The sequence below is a fragment of the Typha angustifolia genome, chromosome 7 (genome assembly GCF_048772165.1).
Source record: "Typha angustifolia cultivar Huaian chromosome 7, ASM4877216v1, whole genome shotgun sequence".
Taxonomy (NCBI): Eukaryota; Viridiplantae; Streptophyta; class Magnoliopsida; order Poales; family Typhaceae; genus Typha; species Typha angustifolia.
The window spans coordinates 16,493,462-16,511,925 of NC_133245.1; the positions used below are offsets into that span (position 1 = coordinate 16,493,462).

Sequence of the window (18,464 nt, forward strand, 5' to 3'; positions counted from 1 at the left end):
ATGTTTTTGTCGGCCACTTTCTCTCTTTCTTCTAAAAAGCTTATCCATCTCTTCTTAGCCTATACAAAGTCACAAACTATATTGTCCTAAGATGAACAAGGATATATCAAAATATATACCACAACTATACACATATATATACTGCACAAATCGACTTTCTTACATAGCTTTTCTTCACTTTAGTCCTTCTATTTATATGATACAAAGAAGCCAAACTAGATAGAACAATAGTTACAAACTAACTAATTATAATATGCACATGAACTAGATAAAGCTCAACATAAAACATCCTTGAGAAGCTTGTACCTGCGGCTAGACGCCTTCGAAGAAGAAGAAGAAGATGCTCCGCCGCTCTTCCCGCGGCTCCCGCTCTCGTCGCGGTCGCTGCTTTGCTTGCTCTTATCGCCGGAGATTTCTTTATTAGCCGACTTCTTGGTTTGGCCGCCGTGCTGCTTTCCGCCGCTACGCTCCTCGCTAAGGCACCAATCGCACACTCCGGCGGTGGTATCGGATCGCTCGTCGCCGTAGTAGTTGGTGCAATAGCTGCATGCGAATCGCGAAACAGGGATAGAGTTACGATATTCGGATAGCAACGTGGAATAAGGTGGTAGTAAATTACTCAGATAATAATAAGTTTGGGGAGTTATACGAGTGTTGGAAGCGATAGTGGCAGCGGATGCACTGGAAGAGCTTCTCCGGGAAGCCGATGTCGCCGCACATGGCGCAAACCGTGTTGGTGTCTACCATGATCTCTTGATTTTAGAGAGAGAGAGAGAGAGAGAGAGAGAGAGAGAGAGAGAGAGGTTGAAAGGAGGCGAAGAGGTTGGAATGAGGAAGAAGAAAGAGAAAGAGAAGAACAAGGCAATATGAATAAAGCGAAGGTATGGTGTAAATATTATAGATAAAAGGTAAAATCTTAACATTGTGCACGTGTAAGTCCACGCTAAGATCGAGAGTTGGGAACTTGGGTTTAGCTTTTATAAAGGTCGTCTCCTACGGCGTGCACATGTGTGTGTTAGTGAGAGAAGAGATGGTGTTAACAATAGTATTTAACGCCAAAACTTTTGTATTAATCAACTGGGATATAAATTAAGCGTAGCAGCATCGATCTCACTATTTCATTAACAATATGTCTATGTGCGCCACAAGTTTGGCTGCTGAAGCTAGTCAACAAAATCACCACGAACCACACATAAAAGTTTTTCGAACTGTTTGATGATTAATTATTATATAATATTATGATTAACAATATTAACACACCTCTCTTCCTAAAGTAGGAAGTCAGAGGAGCAGATAGGATCGATCTAATGGCTCTTCCTGACTCAGCACAGTGATCCAATATATATATATATGATATGATGCATCCAATAATATTATTTGAAGCACCCCCCCCCCCCCCCCCCCCCCCCCCCCTCTCCCCACCACCAAAAAAAATGGATGAAATGGGGATGTGCAGGGGTAAGTGATGGGTGACAGCAAAAGAACGAGGCAGGATGGGCTTAAAAAGCGAGAGAGTGGAGGGGAAGAGACGTCGGACATGTGTACGAGGACCACTCCCCAGTCCCCCACTTGGGAGTTTTAATTCAATTGAAAAGAAAAGAAAAAAAAAAAGGAAAAGAGAAGGAAAATACGATGGAATTCAACTTCACACAGGAAAAAGGTCACCAGCACCATGGTCGTTTGTGGTGTCCCTTTCTATGGAGGGGTGTTGTACTACTATTACTACTACTACTACTATCAGTACCCCACCACCCCCACCACCCATTCTTATCTCATGGTCATGTCGAGAGGAGAGGACGTGATCAAACAATACACTTTTGTCGCCTTGCTTCTTGGTGGCTTCTATGCATGCTTTTGCTTGCTCAACAATGCTGGCAATGAATACGAGTTTTATATCCTATCCCACCGCCTTATTAATTTGGTACTTCTTCTTATTATCTATCATTTATTTACTCAATTACCTGTACCATAAAATATTAAAAAAATAGTAGAGACAATGGGAACTAGTAAGTTGCAAACCTATGCATTCCCCAAATGGTAGAGACAGTGCCGAATATAAGTGTTTTTTTTTTTTAATCAAAGGTTTACTTCGATCTACCAGTTTACTGTCCACTGGGCCACTGCATTACTTGGTTGTAGGACCAGGTTGCCACGTAATAGGATTCAAGGGTAACCCCATAAACAGGCAGTCATTTGCAATTGCTAGCTTTTAGAGTTTTAAGTTAAAGGAATCACGAACATATGGGTGTCCACATCAACAGTTTGATGATATATGTCCAGAACTTTAGCCGATGAGGAACACAACCGTATTGTCAAAAGGGAAACAGAAGCAGGACTGAACAGTTCAAAGACTTTCAGAAATTTCAACCAATTGTGTGCCCTTTTAGGATCATGAAATATATAAGCTTTACAGAATGGTACAGATGTCACTACTTGCCCTCAATGGAGGGCTAATAATATTTTCCCAGTCACAAAGGATTACAAGAGCATACCCAATTCCTTCCATTCTGACACTTCCCAAGTGAAATCGGATGCGCATCAAATGCTGGGACCGAACAAAGTTTCCAGCATGCAAATTTCTGGGCTGAAATAGTAAGAAGAATGGATCCGAGGAGTGTGACAAACACAAGGGTCCAAGGTAGCTTGGGCAGATGGAGTACATGACCAGTGATGAGCATTAATGGGTATTACAGGAGTACAGATAAAATAAATCCAAGAAAGGTCGCAGAAGAAAAACTTCCACACAACATCAGGGTACAAGGCTAATACTGCTCTTTAAGTATGACCAATAATGTCGTACTTTCGAATAATGATCAACAATAAATTAAGATAGTGATCAAGTGGTATCATGTAAAATTTTATCAAGCTTACAGGAGAAATGGCTTCGGACTAAACAAAAGGCAAGTACTTGGATTAATCATGTAGTTAGGATAGCATTCTCTGCTTTCGATGAAAAGCTTCATAACTAACACTTAATGGGCAAGCAATTATGGAGTCGAGAGGGCCTATTAATTACACGAAATTCAAGCACAACTATCTAGTGCCTTTTCTTCTTTACTCTCCATATATTATTATATTGGTAGAGCTAGTGCTTTTTCCTCAATACTCTACATGTTCATGTATCGAAAGGTGAGTAATATGCATACAAAGATAACAGGAAAGAGTAATATTCAAGATAAAAAGACAATGGACAGATGAACATCAAATGAGAAAAAGAAAAGCCTGAATGGAATTGACGACTCAAAAATGATATGCAGTCGTCTGTTGCATCTATTTTTAAGAAACAAAAGTATAGATCTAGGTCAAGAGACATACAACTAAGCTAACACCTGAAATATTAGAATAGTGTTTACATCATACGAGAAGCAAAATTGAATTTGACTTAAAAAAGATATATAATGCTGGCTGGTACGTGATGGAGTAGGTGCGATGTTGTTTCAAGCATATGTCAGTTGACAAAGAACACTAGTTGTAGTAGGTATTTCTCTTAAATAAACAAGTGTATAATGTGAACTTACAAGACCATATATCTGGAGAAGCACAAGTAGTTACAATGAAAAGTGGGAAGAGGACCAGGAACCATGTAAACGCCAAGCGAGACTTTCCCTCGTAGGAAGCTTTATAGCCAACAGGACACCTTAAAATATGATGCTTTGCCAGAATGAGAAGATGCTGAGGCCGATAAATCTATTTGCCCACAATAAATGGCTTCAGCATTAGAATGCTGAGTTCGATATGTAGTGCTCACTCCTTCCAACTATAAGGAGCACGATCAACAACCAAATAATCCCCTCGTATATCCTTTGCCACCCGAATATCTTCATCTAGGTAAACAGATTCAAACCTACCCATCCAAGATATATGATTCATATCATAATGAATTTGATCGTCCAAAGCAGTCATATTTTAGAGCAGAAAAATCACAAATATTTAATAAAGTATAGAACATTCATCATAAAACAACGGCAACTAACATTTTAAGTAATCATGGAACAAGACAAATGCAATGACTTAATGAGAAGACTGCTCTCGATTGTATAGACAACTAGAGAGGGATGTGGCTTAGGGACAAGAAATACACCGATATAGAAAAAGATAAGGAGGTATCTCTATCCACTCTTAAAGAGAAAAAATAGTGCCTCTGTGGATATCTTTATCTGCCTCTAAGTATCATTTTGATATTGGTATAACTAGATATATGGAGAAAATAGTAGATAACTCACCAAACTATGAAAAAAAAATTTATTTAATCAACATAAATTGTGAGGAACAAAGGAAAAGTGGAATCCACCACAAAAGAGAGAAGAAAAAAGTTTTGAAAAAAAAAATGGGGGGGGGAGGAAAGAAGGATAAATGTGGAATCCTCCGCAAAAATATTATTTATCAAATTTTCATCTTTTTTCTTTAAAATATTATTTATCAAAAAAAATATCCGAAAAATAAAAATAAATGAAAATCAGAGTTAGTAATGGGAGTGAGATATCTACCTAGCTTAAATGGAATAACATGAACAAGTATTGTTAAGCTGGACACGGCCAACTGATCCAGAATTTGAACCTATTATATGTTAAGCCCATGGAATAACATAAACAACTATTGCTAGGATCACTATAGCAGCAACATGAGAGCCGTTGGTGTCTAGATAATAGAGATAGTTTCTCATCTTCATTGCACAAAATAGTTTGTGATCATTGTTGCAAGATAAGGACTATCAACATCTATTCCTAGTCCTCATGTACAGCGGAGTACGTTCTCAGTACCCACCCATCTTTTAAAACCATAATGTTCAGTCATCTGCTCATCGGGAAAAGTTAGCAAATTGTCATTTGCTACAGTCAGCATTTGCCTGCCAAAGGATCCTTTTTCTTTTTTTCTTCTCCATTAGATGGCTATATGATTGTTGAATAATTTTTAAAAATGACATATTTGAAGACCTCTTCAAGTGAGAACAAGTGTACCTTCAAAAAAAATATGATAGACATGATAGAAGAAATTTGAAATCCTAGAAATTAGCATTGCAATCAGAACGACTCAATTACTCAACAAATGAAACTGGCCCAAACAAAGGAATGGCGAATAGGAAAAATTCAAGAGATGATCATGTAACTAGACGTTGCAGGCAAAGGAAGGTGCCATTAATGATGAATAGGAAAAATGAACAAAGACTAACGAATGAATTTTTTTAAAGTAATTCATGACCACAGAATGATTTCATGTGTTAGTAGCCACTCAAGGGGATTGCCATGTTGATAGGCCTGCATTTACAAGGAGGTTCTAAAACTTTGCTTGTAAAGGAGATCTTTACATTTAACTTTTATGGATCACATCATAGCTAGGAAGAGCTGTGATCGTTATTTTCTTCGAATTCGATCACATATATTGGATGATAATGGACTATTCAGGATGCTTTGTTTGCTGTTCGATATATGGCCCCAGTGAAACTTAGCTCTGATGCTATTTGTATTAGGATGATTCAAATGAAAAAGACATGACAAAATTTGGATGAGAAACTAGAAAAAAGACTAGTTATTGACATTATTGACTTAAGATTAAACAAATGAACATCGAAAGAAGAAAAAATTCCAAAATAAAAGAACAATTTAAGATTAACTCACCATCCCTGACCAAAAGGCGGCAATGGAATTTCCCAACTGCTTCCTCTCAACACTGCGCTAGTAAATCTGTCCATTCAATGATCCAAGAAAACCAAATTAACCAACAAATTAGCAAAATTGTTCGAAAAAGATCCAAAACACAAACCTAAAATTAACTCTCTGCGGCGGCGCCACCTCGATCGACGACCGAACGAAGAACACCCCCGACGGCGGGAAAGTGATCACATTGTTCAGCGTCCCCCTCTCCACATCGATCACCTGGAGGACGTCACCGGCCTCGGTCCCGAAAAGATTCGCGTTCTTGATGATGAAGAGCTGCTCCTTCTCGGTGGTCCAGAGCATCCTCCATGTGGCGGACAGTAATCCGTCGGTGGTGATCGAGCCACTTCCGATGGTCGCAAGGGCGTCGATGGCGTCGATGATCTCAGCGCGCTTCGCGGGGTCTACTTGGGTTCTGAGGCCGCGGTCTTGGTCGGAGACGAGGCGGAGGAGATCGGATTTGGCTCGGGTAGATCGGATCGACCGGAGGGGGCGGAAGGCGGCGGTAGTGAGGAAGTTGAGGCGGGAGGGGAAGACGAGGGAAAGGGATGATGCCGCCATTGGCGCAACGTTTTTTTGAGGTGGTGATTTGGGTGGGTTTAGGGGATTTGTGCGGCTAACGAACTTAACGGTCCTCATTGGATACTTTAGATCCGACGGTGAGAGTGTTTTTGAGAATAAATTCCAGGGATCGAAGTATAAATACTGAAAATGTATAGTGTATAGTATAATTAGTAAAACCTCAGGACGTGAAATGTAAATTTCCCTCTAGATCGTTTGCATATAAATAAGCCAAATGCCTATGCGGATATTTCCTTTTTCGTCCGCAACATTTGGTTCGATAAACCCTAAACCCGGTAGCTATATACCCTCCCCTGCAAATTTCATCTCCGTGGTCATAAACCCTAACCCCAATCTTTCCTCTCATCTCTTCCTATGGCTTCTACCTGCATTAGATCCATAGGCCGCATCTCTCGCGCTTTCGTTTCCAAATCCAAAACGACCGCTCGATCCTTCTCCTTCCCCGCCTCGTCCACCTCCGCAGCCGCTGCAAACCCTTCTCGCAATCGCAGCTTCGCATCAATCTCAAGGTTTGTTCTTATCTTAGTAACAATCTCCAAGATCCCTCCTTTACTGTCTTGCCCTAACTCTTTTCTCTTCAAATTGTTATCTTGACTAAGAATGCCGGTGGAGCTCGGTTGCTTGGGCGGCGGATCCCTTTTTCCGTTACATAGCGCGGTGGCGGAGGCGCGGCTGACGTCAAGGCTGAGCTCGGCGTCGCGGAGCTGTCGGGCGCTCTCTCAGGGTATCCTCTGTCGCACCTATCCCGGACTTTAACGATGTTGTTGTTATTTCAAGTGATCTGTGAGTAGCTTTGCTCCTATCTCTTTGGTTTCTGTCTTGGATATGTTTTTCTTCTTTGAGAAGAGAAAAAAGTATTTTGGAAAATAAATTTTGGTTGATAAATGTCAGTAGGCATATTGATCTTTGATAAGTTTTGCATAATGGTTGCCTGGGTGGATTCCTGGTTCTTTCAAAATCTTAGCTTTTAGGCTTTTGGGTTCTATTTAGGTAGGTTTTTTCTTTTGGAACTCTGGTTTGAAATTTTAATTTAGTTCATCCAGAGATTGAGGTTCATAGTGGTGTATCCTTAAGACTGCCAATGATCTTTTAGTTAATTTATGTATGAGGCTGACTATTGACCTGGAATCATGATTGTTTAGAAATTGAGTTCCTCTTTCCTCGAACCAACTTCTTTGCAGTTGCATATGGATCATGTAGTTTAGATTGTCATTTTCTACTTAGTATTTACTCAATATCGATGCTTTCAAATAGATTGACCCATACCATTGAATAGATAAATAAAGCATATAGCACCTGAAGGAATTAAAAGAAATTTAAATGAAATCAACCCTAAAGAGTGTTATGGTCACATGGATACCCTTAATAGTTGGATGTGGATAAATACATGCTAGGTGACCTTGTCTAACTATATGTTCTTTTTGTTTCTTTTTTAGTTTTATAATTTCTCAGTATGGTTAAAATGTGAAATGATCTCTACCATTCTTTTATTTGTTTCACAAAGGTTTCATTAAGTTGATTCTCTAGCGAAAGTTAGAAGAGGAAAAGGTGTGAAGTGAATGAGTTTGAAATCCATTGTTTTAATTTGTATGTTTTTGTGAGAGATAAAGTATATCAAGTTTCTAAGTGTCATATTCAGAATTGATTGTCTGGAAAAACGACAAGTATCAGTCATATCGGTCGTTTTGACATCAGACTATTAGCAAAAATTTAATTATATAAAATTCTAAATGTTATAAAATGTAGAAAAATCACCTATCCCTCTCTCCAATAGCCCTCTCTCTTGACTACTGTAGCAGTAAAGATAGGGCTGCAGCAGTGAGCAGAAAGGGAGATTTGTAGGAGGATGAGAGGGAGAGAGAGATTAAGACCTTACCTCAATGGAGATCTACTTGTCGGAGCTTGCCATCACTGGATCAAAAAGGAAGAGATATAGAAGAGAGAGGAAAGTTTATTTTGGGTTTCGGAGCTATTAGCATTAGTAAGTTTTGGCTCGATCCAGCCATAGCTGATCCAAAACTAGTCAAAAGGCTGGTCGGCGTCGGCTAAAACATTATTCCATGGAGTATATCACAATCTCACCGATTCAAGCAATTTCATTGATATATGAATTCCAATTAAAGTATTTGGTTCCTGTAGGCACATACATTTGCTAGTGCTGGAAAGAAATAATATGGCGCTTGCTTGTTGCGAGTTTATCTCCAATTCCTCAAATTTGAGTCCTTGTAGATTGATTTATTACATTGAGACTCAACCTTGACTTGGCTACATATAACTGAATCTGTAATTGGTTTATGTAAAACAAGATGTTTATTGAAATATACCATCTGTTACAACATAAACAACAAATTATTGTTCTTTCTTTTAATATGGTTATATTTGCACTTTGTCATTCACTTATGCATGACTTTATCCTAACTAAAATTTGAAATGATGTTTGAGTAGTCTCTTCCGTAGTTTAAATTTCTGTCTATCCACATGTTTATTGAAATATATTGATGCATTTATGTTGTTGAGAATTTAGTTCACTGTGGCACTAGCTTCTCTAGCTCTACATTCTTTGGATTTTGCTGCTAAAGAGAATGATAGGTTAGTTAACATCATAATTCTTCCTGTTAAAGGACAAAAGGAGGACATATAAAACAAACATAATCAAGATTCTTTATACTGATGGGCAGAGCTAGGATTTCCGCTGTGCAACTTCAGAGACTGATGGCAGATATACTTCATTATTACAATATCTGCTGAACCATATAGATGTGACATTTATAATGCATCAATTGTCTTGAGATTCCTTGTGGGATTCATATATAGAATTTTAGTGGATAGAACGATATAGTTATATTTTGTGTTCAGAAAGATAAATGGCATTATTATCTTTGCTATTCCTAGTGCTTGAGATGAGGTTAACATCTAGCTCATTACAGGATACAGATGAAGATAAAGTTCAAGCTACTTATATTTCTGTCTAATGCTTCTGCAGAAAGATTGTGATTTTTCTGTTGAGGTGTGATGTAGATCTAGAATAAAAATGAACTTTGATTTCAATTAGTCAAATTATACTATGAATTTTTTTGCACATTTTGGCAGTCATCACATGATATAATTAGAATATAACAAGATTCTCCTTTTCCCAGATGAAAATGATGGTACGTGAAACATTTTGCTTCACCCTTTTGCTGTTTCTAGAGGTGGGTTCATGTTTGTCAAATGTGTAGTGCTTTGTAATGCCCTCTCCAAAATGTTTCTTTCGTATCATTTGTTTTCTTGCAAACATCAAACCATGCAAAACGATTCCCCCTTCTTATTTGACGGTTGACTTTAATTCTGAAGTTTTTAAATTTTACACACTAGAGCTGGCTTTTTGTCTGCTTATCTTTTCTTTTTCTAATGCAAATGCTTATCTCCATTCTATTCAGAGATGGGGTTATCTATCCGAAGGTGACGGTGATGCCGCAGAACATGCTACTGTCATTTACTTGCTGTCGGCCGCAAATCATCTTTTGTAGAACACAGAAATTAGAATAATTTTCTCTCGTTATTTGAAACATTCAATAAAGCAGGATTCGAATATCTATTTATTTATTCAGGATTAATCGATGTACACTAGCGAAACGCAAAAGAAAAAAAAAATGTAATGCTTCACTGAATCAAATTTGATGCTTTTTTTTTTCAAGTTCCTGGCATAATATTTTTAAGCTTGAATGCCCAATTGCATTTTTTTCTTAAGGTTGAAATCAAGATTATCAATTATTGCAGAACCTACTTTTGTAAGCTTTTCTACCTGTTTTTAGGTTTGCAAGTAGCTCCACTGGTTTTGTTGAAGCATGTACACATATGTCTCTCATATCATAAACATTGTTGTACAATTCTTTTCACAATCTTTTAGCATGTGAACCTGATTCAATAGTTCTGTAACTGGTGCTTAATCTAAGGATGGCACCCAACTCAATAGTTAGTAACCATATTTTTTTTCCTTCATTTATTTTACTCATATCGATGCTCTCTCTAAATTAATTTACCAACCAATTGGCGTGGTTTGTAGTTTACTCACGCAATTAAACTAGAAAAGGATCACTCCACGACCAAGGCAATGGATGGATGTCAACGCTATTGGACGAGGCACTGGGCGGCGTTTCCCTTTTCCTCTAACTTCTCGATTCAATTCCAAAGTTTGAATTTGACTTTGACATGGGAAGCAATCGAGTTTGTACGTGCGTGAGCTAACTTGAGAGATGAGCAAAAGATAAACTGCAAGGATTCAATATAAAAGAGAGAGGCGATGGTAATCGATCGAGTATTAATGCGTAGAAATATAGATAAAAGAGTTGTTTATGTTGGCTTTGGCAAGAAACTATCAAACGTACAGGGAAGTGTACAAGGGGCTTGTAAATAAAGCATAGATCTAACTTGTAACCCAAACCAACCCGTCCAGGTGCATGCCATTCAATAAATTTGATGCATGTCTTTATGAGGAGAGGAGTCACTTTTAACTCAGTTAGATTTATTATCCAACTTGGCTGACAATAAAGTTTAAGCATTAAGATACGCACCAATATATTTGGTTTCTTTCTCCTGCCCTTGTAGTTGAGCCCTTTTACATGGACCACCTAATCATTCCAGCAATCCAATAACTAAAGTGGTCCTATTGTTCTTGCCTACCCTGTTTGTTAGACCAACATATACCTGAAGTCCAAAAGCAAACGACCATATTTGCAGCTACTGTCTCAAACAAACACACACACACACACACACACATATATATATATATATATATAATGCGAATATATCATATACAGTATTATGAAATATAAATTAGAGATCGAGAAGCAAAGCAGACTAGTAACTAGATAGATGTCATGCATGGTGGTATATAGTCGAGAATTGAGATAGTATTTTAGAGAGTCTATCCCTCACACATGAAAGCTGCTTAGCAGGGACAGTGCATTCATCCAAATCTCCGTCAGCACGCCAAGTGGGCCATCACAATCAGGTCCACGTGGTCACATGCATGGGTAAATAATGAAAGAGTTATATACACGATAATTTTCCATAGATTTTTTGGCCGAATTCAATTAAGTTTATATAAATATATATAAATAAAATAAAGGAGGGTTAAGAAAGGAGGACCCCCGCGGCCGACTCACCTGACACGAACCACGTGCTTGCTTGTCCGTACCGTCAGGGGGAGGGGGGAGGGGGGAGGAGGGATATACCAACCGACACGTGGCTGTCCAGCTGGCGGAGCATGAAAGCTACTACCACGTGGTTGCGGGGCATCGCGTCAGAGCGAGTGGTGGGAAGGAGGAAAAGACCGGATCCCGAAAAGTCTATGAAGGTTCTAACCGACGCCCGCCTGGTAAACCGCGCTTATAAGTTATCTCAAAACCTAATTATTGAGAAAAAAAAAGAGAGGAAGTGGAGTGCATATAAAGACCCTAATTAAATAGATTCTCAAGCGTTGAGACAAACTTTCTCTTTGTTTGGTTAATTATTAAATGTTAGAAGACTAGATTGGGAGAGGATTGGGTCGAGTCACGTGCATGGGAGAACATGTGCACGAGCGAGCACGTGCCGAGGCAAATCCCGGGCCCAGCTAGGTTGGACGACTCCTCCTAATTTCCTATCGGGCTCGCTCACGTGATTGGATGCCTTTGGACACGAGATGAATAGATTGAGTATGAGAGAGAGTATGAGAGAGAGAGAGGTCTCGTGTCCTCTTCCGGTATAGGAGCGGACTGATGCTTCCGGTCGCACACCGACGCGCCAATAAGAGAGAAGAATAGCGAATAGTTATTCCGATTAATTAGCCTAAAACTATTACTAAGCCGATACACGTGGTTTGCACATTTTTAAGATTTTCACTACATGTGATCGCGTTTTTCATGTACATGCATAACCATGGGATGATTGGCCGCTGTTGCTTTAAAATTCGCGAGCATATCGAATACAAAATTATATTATATATTATATATATTAAAAGGGGGTAAGACCGGTCCAAAAGGCCGTGCAGAGGCGGGGTGGGAGGGTCCCACGCTAAGCTGGCGGCCGCGGTTTCGTCAACGACGCGGGGGTGGAGGACCACGTCGGACACGGCCGTACTCTCACGTGCCGTATGCATGTGCGACGGTGAGCCGCTGCGGTCGCCCGTGTGCTGTGTGGGGGGGGGGGGGGGGGATCATTCGGGGTGAGCGTCTTCCAGCGACAACAGCGGATGGATGGTTGGAGTTGGAGGAGGTACTGTTAACCGTCGCCGTCGCAGACCGGAGGCTGGGACCTGGGGAGCAGCCTTCTGAGCTGCATGGCAGTGGGTGGAGCCCAGCAAGCTCTACTTAATTGCCTCCATGCTCTACTTCACACTCATTTGACACATACGCCCTTCTAAATTTTAGTATTTGTATTTACATGTAGAATACTTATTTTGATGTGGACATCCTTGAAGTAAAAATGCGCACCGGCATATTAACTATTAAGGCGATGGCAATTAATTATTTGATATATTTTTTTCCTTTTCTTTTATTTTTGATACTAGCGTTTACTCTGTAACTCTAACTAACTCATGGTTGGCTGGGTGCAGAAAGAGAGGTAAAGCGGCAGGGATGGAAGCAAGAAGCCGCCTCGGGATGCGAGAAAGGAGAAAGTAAACGGTGAGAGAGAGAGAGAGGGGAGTGAGGTGTGGCAGTGGTCCCCATGTACCCCGACACTCCACGTGTCTTCACCTCAACTCCTTTTACCATGAGTAACAACTACCGCCTGCGTCGGCTCTACAGTCCGGAACAGCAAGCAGCAGCCTCTTACACGTGTCACTCGCTGAAGAGTAGTGCCACGTTTCTACACCGGTACTGTTGGTTTGCCAGTGGATAAAGAGCTGTAAGCTGTGCGACAAATTGCCAAGGAACAGCTGTTGTCCATGCACGGAAAAATTGCAGTCGAATAAGTGCAATTCCACGCCAGTTGTTCTAATCGCTGCAGGAGTTTTGATTCTCTTGCAGAAAAAAGAAGAAGAAGAAGAAGAAGAAGAAGATAATAAAAAAAATTAAAAAAGTCTGAACAAGGGCAGTAAATTGATATCAACACCCTACATTTCAATCATTTACACTAGTACCCCCAGTACTCCAATGCCTACCAGTTGATCTCCTGAGAGATTTGAGTACATCCAATTGGAAACTTGGAGTCTATGTATCACATGCAGCATAAAGAATTAAAGGGCAAGTGGATTCATATGTTAGTTACCATCTATCACATCATGTCATCAAGCATGTGCTAGAGTCACCGTCTCACCGAGCTCCTCGGTGTCAATTTCTTTAAAGGGGGAGGAGAACGTAAATAAGTACTAATCTCACAGTGATCACATGCAAGGGATAAAAATTCAAAGATAGGAGAGAGAAAGAGAGAGAGAGAGTCTTACAAAAGGCAAGGAGAGGAGATTGGGGATGGAGGCAGTGCATGGGGCACGATGGTGCTGCATGTGTGATGGGTTGCAGCAGCTTCATAATAATCCATTATGATCAGTGGCTATTATTATTGGGGTCGTAACTTTCGAGCTGTATTATTTTTTGTATCAAACACCAAATGAGTGCTTCATGAGTGAATGAATTTAAACCCCAACCCCACTATTTCTCTTCCTCCTCCCCCTTACTTCCACCGACTACTCCCTACCTCCTACCATACCCACTGAGTGAGAAACTAAACAATGGCTTCCGAGTGGGGAATGGGAATGGGAATGGGAGACTTCTTCTCCAATGCTTCAAATGTAGTCACTACTCCTGTGATGACTACTACTACTACTGCTACAACTATTAATTCCTCTCCTGCTCACCTCTATGGGCTACAATCTACTGATGCACTCCGAGTCGATGACTTGCTCGATTTCTCCAACCACGACCTCTTCTCCGGGGCCGGGGCCGTTGCCGCCGATGGGGACAACTATTTCATCGCCTCGGCTACCACCGAGCTGACGTCGAAAGCAATTACGAGCAGGCCGTTCTCGGGAGATCACACCATATATTCCTCCTTCCCGGACGACCTCTATATTCCAGTAAGTAAGCAAAATTCTACATGACCTCACAAGAAGTTATAATTTCTCATCTATGAATTAATTGTTTATTGTAGAGCGAGGAAGCGGCCGAGTTGGAATGGCTGTCGAACTTCGTCGACGACTCCTTCTCCGACATGCCATACCCGTCGTCCTCCGCGGCTAACCCGGTCGCCCCTTCCGGTAACATCCCCAGCTTGGTCACCGCTCGCGGGGCGAGAAGCAAGCGGTTGAGGTCCACATGGTCATCCTTAGTGCCGCCGGCGGCGGCGGCGGCGGCGGCGGCGAATTTGTCTCCTTCATCGTCCTCCTCATCCTCAACGGAGATGCCGTCATTTAAGTCGAAGGATGGGAATTGTAACAATAATGGGGGGAAGAAGAAGGGAGGAGGGGAGATGGGGAGGGAGGGAGGGGTGCGGCGGTGCACGCATTGCGCGTCGGAGAAAACCCCGCAGTGGCGGACGGGGCCGCTCGGGCCGAAGACGCTCTGCAACGCCTGCGGCGTGCGGTATAAGTCCGGCCGGCTGGTGCCGGAGTACCGGCCGGCGGCGAGCCCCACGTTCGTCCTCACGCAGCACTCCAATTCCCACCGCAAGGTCATGGAGCTCCGCCGCCAGAAGGAGATGCTCCTCGTCCGGCACCGCGACGGCCCCTCCGCCGCCGCAGCCTCCGGCGAGCTCCTCTTCCATGACTACGGCGTATGCTGACGTCACACTTGCTCTCCTTCTAGCCTTGGGATTTCTCTTTCCCTTATTTATATTTCTTTCCTTCTTTGGTCTTTTGTCTCTTCTGAAATTCCCAATTAGGTTGCTACATTCTCTGTTGGTATAAATCGGGAATTCGTGGATTCCTGTCGATGGGGAGCGCCTTCAAGAACTGGACTATTGGAAAATTTCCCACGATCCACTTCCTTCTTACGATTATCTCCTTTTCTCTTTTTTTCTTTCTTTCTTCTTTCGTTTTTTTAATTTTGCAATAGGTGAAATAAAAACTAGTGAAGGAAGAAGCGGATTTGGTGAAGTAAAAAGTGGATTTGGTCCCGGAGAGATGATTGACCAAATGAATGAGGACTCGATGTTTGTAGCGAGACAAAAGTGGACAGAAAAGTTCCCAGCACGTGATAGGATGCAGTGTTACTAGAAAGGAATCGTTGAGAGTGGAGGAGGTTTAACTTCTTTATAAGGTTTTGATTCAGAATATATATATATATATATATATATATTAATACGACTCATTCTTGGGCTTGTTCCTCTCCAAATCTTTGCTAGATTTGGGCCTCCTAAACTAGGCCGAACCAAGAGCATAGCAACTTGACATCAGCTCTCTGAACAAAGCAAAATTAAGAAAGAGTTGGAAAGTCTTCTAAAGGGTTTGGAAATAAAAGTGAAGACTAATAATATGCTTCAGGAATTTCTCTTCTCTTTAATGCTGTTGCATGGACGAGTCGAGCCATGGAATCTCATATCTTATGTGCTATTAATTTTTCATCAATTTACAAACAGCAAACTAAAACACAACACAACTGAGGTTGAACACTATCCATCAAAACCAAAAACTTCTCTAGCCGTCTGTCTTTGATATAAGCTTTCACCGATGCGAGAAGCGAGTGAAAAGATCAGACTAAAACCAGCTTCCATGGGAGCTTTCCAGTTCTGGAGATTTTCTCAAATGCAGCAATGACCTTGGATATCTTTTGGGTGGCAGCTGCATGTTCCTTGAGCTTCTTTTTCTCGGCCTTCTTCTGCGTGATCAATATCTTCCTCTGCATCTTGTTCATCGCCTTTGTCCGCTCCTTCTCCAACTTCGTCTGCTCAAATTAGAAGAAGAACAAAGTAATTCAAGGGCTATTATACCAAACTACACATCCTATTTTCCAGCTACTAGACAATACCAACAGACCTCAATTAATTTCATGCTCTGCTTGGCCTTTCCAATCTGTTTCCTCTCCCACTCCTCAATGGCTACCTCTTGCTTCCTTAGCCTGAGCATTTGGATAATCCAGCAAGACATTAGTGCTGCAAAAAGCAGGTGTAGTTTCCTATGGTACGAGATTTTGTTCTATGATTCAATAACAATTCCTGATGGTTTAATAGATTTCGAATGTCTGTTCATGTCAGTGACAAAGACAGTAACTAGATGTAAAGTAGATTAACATTTCTATAAATTCTTCAGCCCTTGTCAGTAAATTAATCACCACAAACCTATCCTACTCATTCCTATTGAAAAGTTAAATTAGATCTGATCACAACCTACCTTGCTTATTGATTAATTCCTGCTTCTTTCCATGTTAACAGATCATGACAAATAGGTGAAGGAATGAAGCCAGAAAAAGAAAAATAGAAAGAAGAGAAAAGGCTACGTACTTGTTTATGTGGTTCAACATTTGTGCTTCCTTCCATGCAATTAGCTTGGCCTCCATTTCACTCCTCCTTTCTTGGGACACAAAGCTGTGGAACCTGGCCGATGATGGACGGAGCCGATCGGTGACTGCACTAGTATCATCTCCCGAGTTATCATTAACACTGGCGCTACCACTGCCTCCCAGGTAATAGTCACCATCTGAAATACAAGTTCTAATTACTCACGGCCTTATTGACGTAATTCAAATCATACTAATGTTAGAATGCTTAAGACTACGGGATTACCTGAGGACAAGCGAGGAGACATGGTAGCAGCGTGCCAATTCTTGGTATGCACCCTTTCATCTTGTTCTTCGCTGACAATCGGCAATCTCCGGCCATCGTCGTGGTTGATGACCTCCGAGGAGTCAACAGGGTCACGCGAGAAGCGCCGTGGGTTAGCCGATGTGGCCGTGTGATTGGCATTTGGAGTGCAGGCTTGGTTAGAATAGACTCCTCCTGCTACTATGATTTCAGCAGAAAAGAAGAATAGAGGAATCTATATATATATATATATATATATATATATGATGCAAAGACCAATAAGAAACCCCAACCATCTACCTCTCCTCTTTTGCATTTGAGAACGCTTGTTAGCAGTGGTGGCTTGTGAAGCTCTTTTGAATTCTTTCTTGGCAGCTGCATCCCTTCCTTCAGCTTCTTCTACTTCCTCTCGCGATGTTGATTCCTTAGCATTATCATTAGAAACGACGCAGCTCTGCAACATCATAAGATAATATTCAGAAATAAATCCTCTCAGGAAACAAATATATAGAACACAAAAAAGAACCCAAGAAGCCAGGTAACCGAAAGATAGAACTCTAACATGGGTTTCTCCCATTGAACACCAAAGCGGCCATTAGAGACGCAAAAGAAACAAGAAACCGAGAAATGGGTTTTTTCCAAAACCCAACAAGTAGAAGAAAAAGGACAGGTACCCAACAAGAATCGAAACAAAAGGAAATGGCAACAAACAGAGACCTGGTCGGGTGTGGCGAAGTTGGAGTCATCCGCAGTGGAGACCTGCGAGTAGTACCGCAACCCGGAGGGAGGCGAGCAAGAGAGAGAGCTCACGGGGCTACAAACTGGGGAAGGAGTAATTGGTCGATGGTCCATGAGAGATCCCATGCTCCAAACACCGCAGCTCCCGAAGGAGGAGCGCACCCGTCGTCCTCCTCCCATTTCCGCCATCATCACAAGCATCTCTGAGTCCTCATCGCCGTCTTTTGCGGAGGTGGCGTGCGTAGGCGGGCGAAGGAGAGGGTGGTGGACGAGGTGGTCCACCCGCTTCTTGTTGCTGCTGCTGCAGGAAGAGTAATAGTCCATGGGGTGTCTTCTCCGAGAGTCTAACATCTTCTTGATCTTCTTGTTTTTTGCCTCCCTTCTTCCTTCTTCCATGAGAGAGAGAGAGAGAGAGAGAGAGAGAGAGAGAGAGAGCGAGAAAGTTACGGGTGGGGTACATATAGGAAGGAGGATTGGGAGGTGTGTCTTCTTGGCATAGCATCAAACAGGTGGAGCCCAAGAACTCTTAGGAAAAGGTCAAAGCATGAGCAACGTCCTGTGCTGAGATGGTGGAATCAGAATTCAGAAATCGAACTGTTACGATATATATAAGAACAAGATTATAAATCATATCAGAAGATTACATCAACAACTACTTGTATCTGTTGTATATCATGTAAAAGGTGGCCCAAGAGAAATATAGACATACAAGAATCTTTCCAACTTCACTGAGTACTACATCAGTCGAGGACACTACAAACAGAACGACTTTTTTTTTGAAAATAAAAAGCC

The 18,464-nt window shown here is 41.4% G+C and overlaps 4 protein-coding genes and 1 long non-coding RNA gene across 6 annotated transcripts; 2 read left to right on the forward strand and 3 right to left on the reverse strand.

The window, feature by feature from the left end:
* Positions 1–275: 275 nt before the first annotated feature.
* On the reverse strand, positions 276–747 carry LOC140762608 (uncharacterized). Its single transcript, XM_073100481.1, has 2 exons — positions 650–747; positions 276–543 (listed from the first exon to the last, which is right to left on the reverse strand). The coding sequence occupies exons 1-2, from the start codon at positions 745–747 to the stop codon at positions 276–278; spliced, it is 366 nt and encodes a 121-aa protein (XP_072956582.1).
* Positions 748–3,469: 2,722 nt separating this feature from the next.
* On the reverse strand, positions 3,470–6,261 carry LOC140764021 (probable plastid-lipid-associated protein 11, chloroplastic). The gene is made up of 3 exons (XM_073102442.1): positions 5,761–6,261; positions 5,616–5,681; positions 3,470–3,844 (listed from the first exon to the last, which is right to left on the reverse strand). Exons 1-3 carry the CDS (start codon positions 6,213–6,215, stop codon positions 3,745–3,747), a joined length of 621 nt encoding a protein of 206 aa, XP_072958543.1. The 5' UTR covers positions 6,216–6,261; the 3' UTR covers positions 3,470–3,744.
* A 764-nt stretch (positions 6,262–7,025) lies between these two features.
* On the forward strand, positions 7,026–9,958 carry LOC140762876 (uncharacterized). Its single transcript, XR_012104765.1, has 3 exons — positions 7,026–9,243; positions 9,374–9,427; positions 9,656–9,958. It is a non-coding gene; the product is annotated as an uncharacterized lncRNA (long non-coding RNA).
* A 3,641-nt stretch (positions 9,959–13,599) lies between these two features.
* On the forward strand, positions 13,600–15,492 carry LOC140761938 (GATA transcription factor 4-like). The gene is made up of 2 exons (XM_073099483.1): positions 13,600–14,274; positions 14,349–15,492. The coding sequence occupies exons 1-2, from the start codon at positions 13,930–13,932 to the stop codon at positions 14,976–14,978; spliced, it is 975 nt and encodes a 324-aa protein (XP_072955584.1). The 5' UTR covers positions 13,600–13,929; the 3' UTR covers positions 14,979–15,492.
* Positions 15,493–15,617: 125 nt separating this feature from the next.
* Positions 15,618–18,353, reverse strand: LOC140761937 (uncharacterized). Of its 2 annotated transcripts, none has more exons than XM_073099482.1 (6): positions 17,652–18,353; positions 17,235–17,388; positions 16,917–17,129; positions 16,635–16,830; positions 16,171–16,252; positions 15,618–16,078 (listed from the first exon to the last, which is right to left on the reverse strand). In XM_073099482.1, exons 1-6 carry the CDS (start codon positions 18,066–18,068, stop codon positions 15,887–15,889), a joined length of 1,254 nt encoding a protein of 417 aa, XP_072955583.1. In that variant the 5' UTR covers positions 18,069–18,353; the 3' UTR covers positions 15,618–15,886. The 2 variants fall into 2 exon arrangements, with proteins under 2 accessions (XP_072955583.1, XP_072955582.1); XM_073099481.1 differs by having other exon boundaries at positions 16,917–17,132.
* Positions 18,354–18,464: the final 111 nt, after the last annotated feature.

What these genes read in the sequence shown, in the direction of transcription:
- LOC140762608 (XM_073100481.1), bottom strand. Translation starts at nt 747, where the DNA reads ATGGTAGACACCAACACGGTTTGCGCCATGTGCGGCGACATCGGCTTC. An exon ending in CACTATCGCTTCCAACACTC is followed by an intron (nt 544 to 649) that starts GTATAACTCCCC and finishes ATTCGCATGCAG; the next exon opens with CTATTGCACCAACTACTACG.
- LOC140764021 (XM_073102442.1), bottom strand. Translation starts at nt 6,215, where the DNA reads ATGGCGGCATCATCCCTTTCCCTCGTCTTCCCCTCCCGCCTCAACTTC. An exon ending in CCGCAGAGAGTTAATTTTAG is followed by an intron (nt 5,682 to 5,760) that starts GTTTGTGTTTTG and finishes TTGAATGGACAG; the next exon opens with ATTTACTAGCGCAGTGTTGA. An exon ending in CCGCCTTTTGGTCAGGGATG is followed by an intron (nt 3,845 to 5,615) that starts GTGAGTTAATCT and finishes TTGGATGGGTAG; the next exon opens with GTTTGAATCTGTTTACCTAG.
- LOC140761938 (XM_073099483.1), top strand. Translation starts at nt 13,930, where the DNA reads ATGGCTTCCGAGTGGGGAATGGGAATGGGAATGGGAGACTTCTTCTCC. An exon ending in CGGACGACCTCTATATTCCA is followed by an intron (nt 14,275 to 14,348) that starts GTAAGTAAGCAA and finishes TGTTTATTGTAG; the next exon opens with AGCGAGGAAGCGGCCGAGTT.
- LOC140761937 (XM_073099481.1), bottom strand. Translation starts at nt 18,068, where the DNA reads ATGGAAGAAGGAAGAAGGGAGGCAAAAAACAAGAAGATCAAGAAGATG. An exon ending in ACTTCGCCACACCCGACCAG is followed by an intron (nt 17,389 to 17,651) that starts GTCTCTGTTTGT and finishes ATGATGTTGCAG; the next exon opens with AGCTGCGTCGTTTCTAATGA. An exon ending in GTCTCCTCGCTTGTCCTCAG is followed by an intron (nt 16,831 to 16,916) that starts GTAATCCCGTAG and finishes CTTGTATTTCAG; the next exon opens with ATGGTGACTATTACCTGGGA.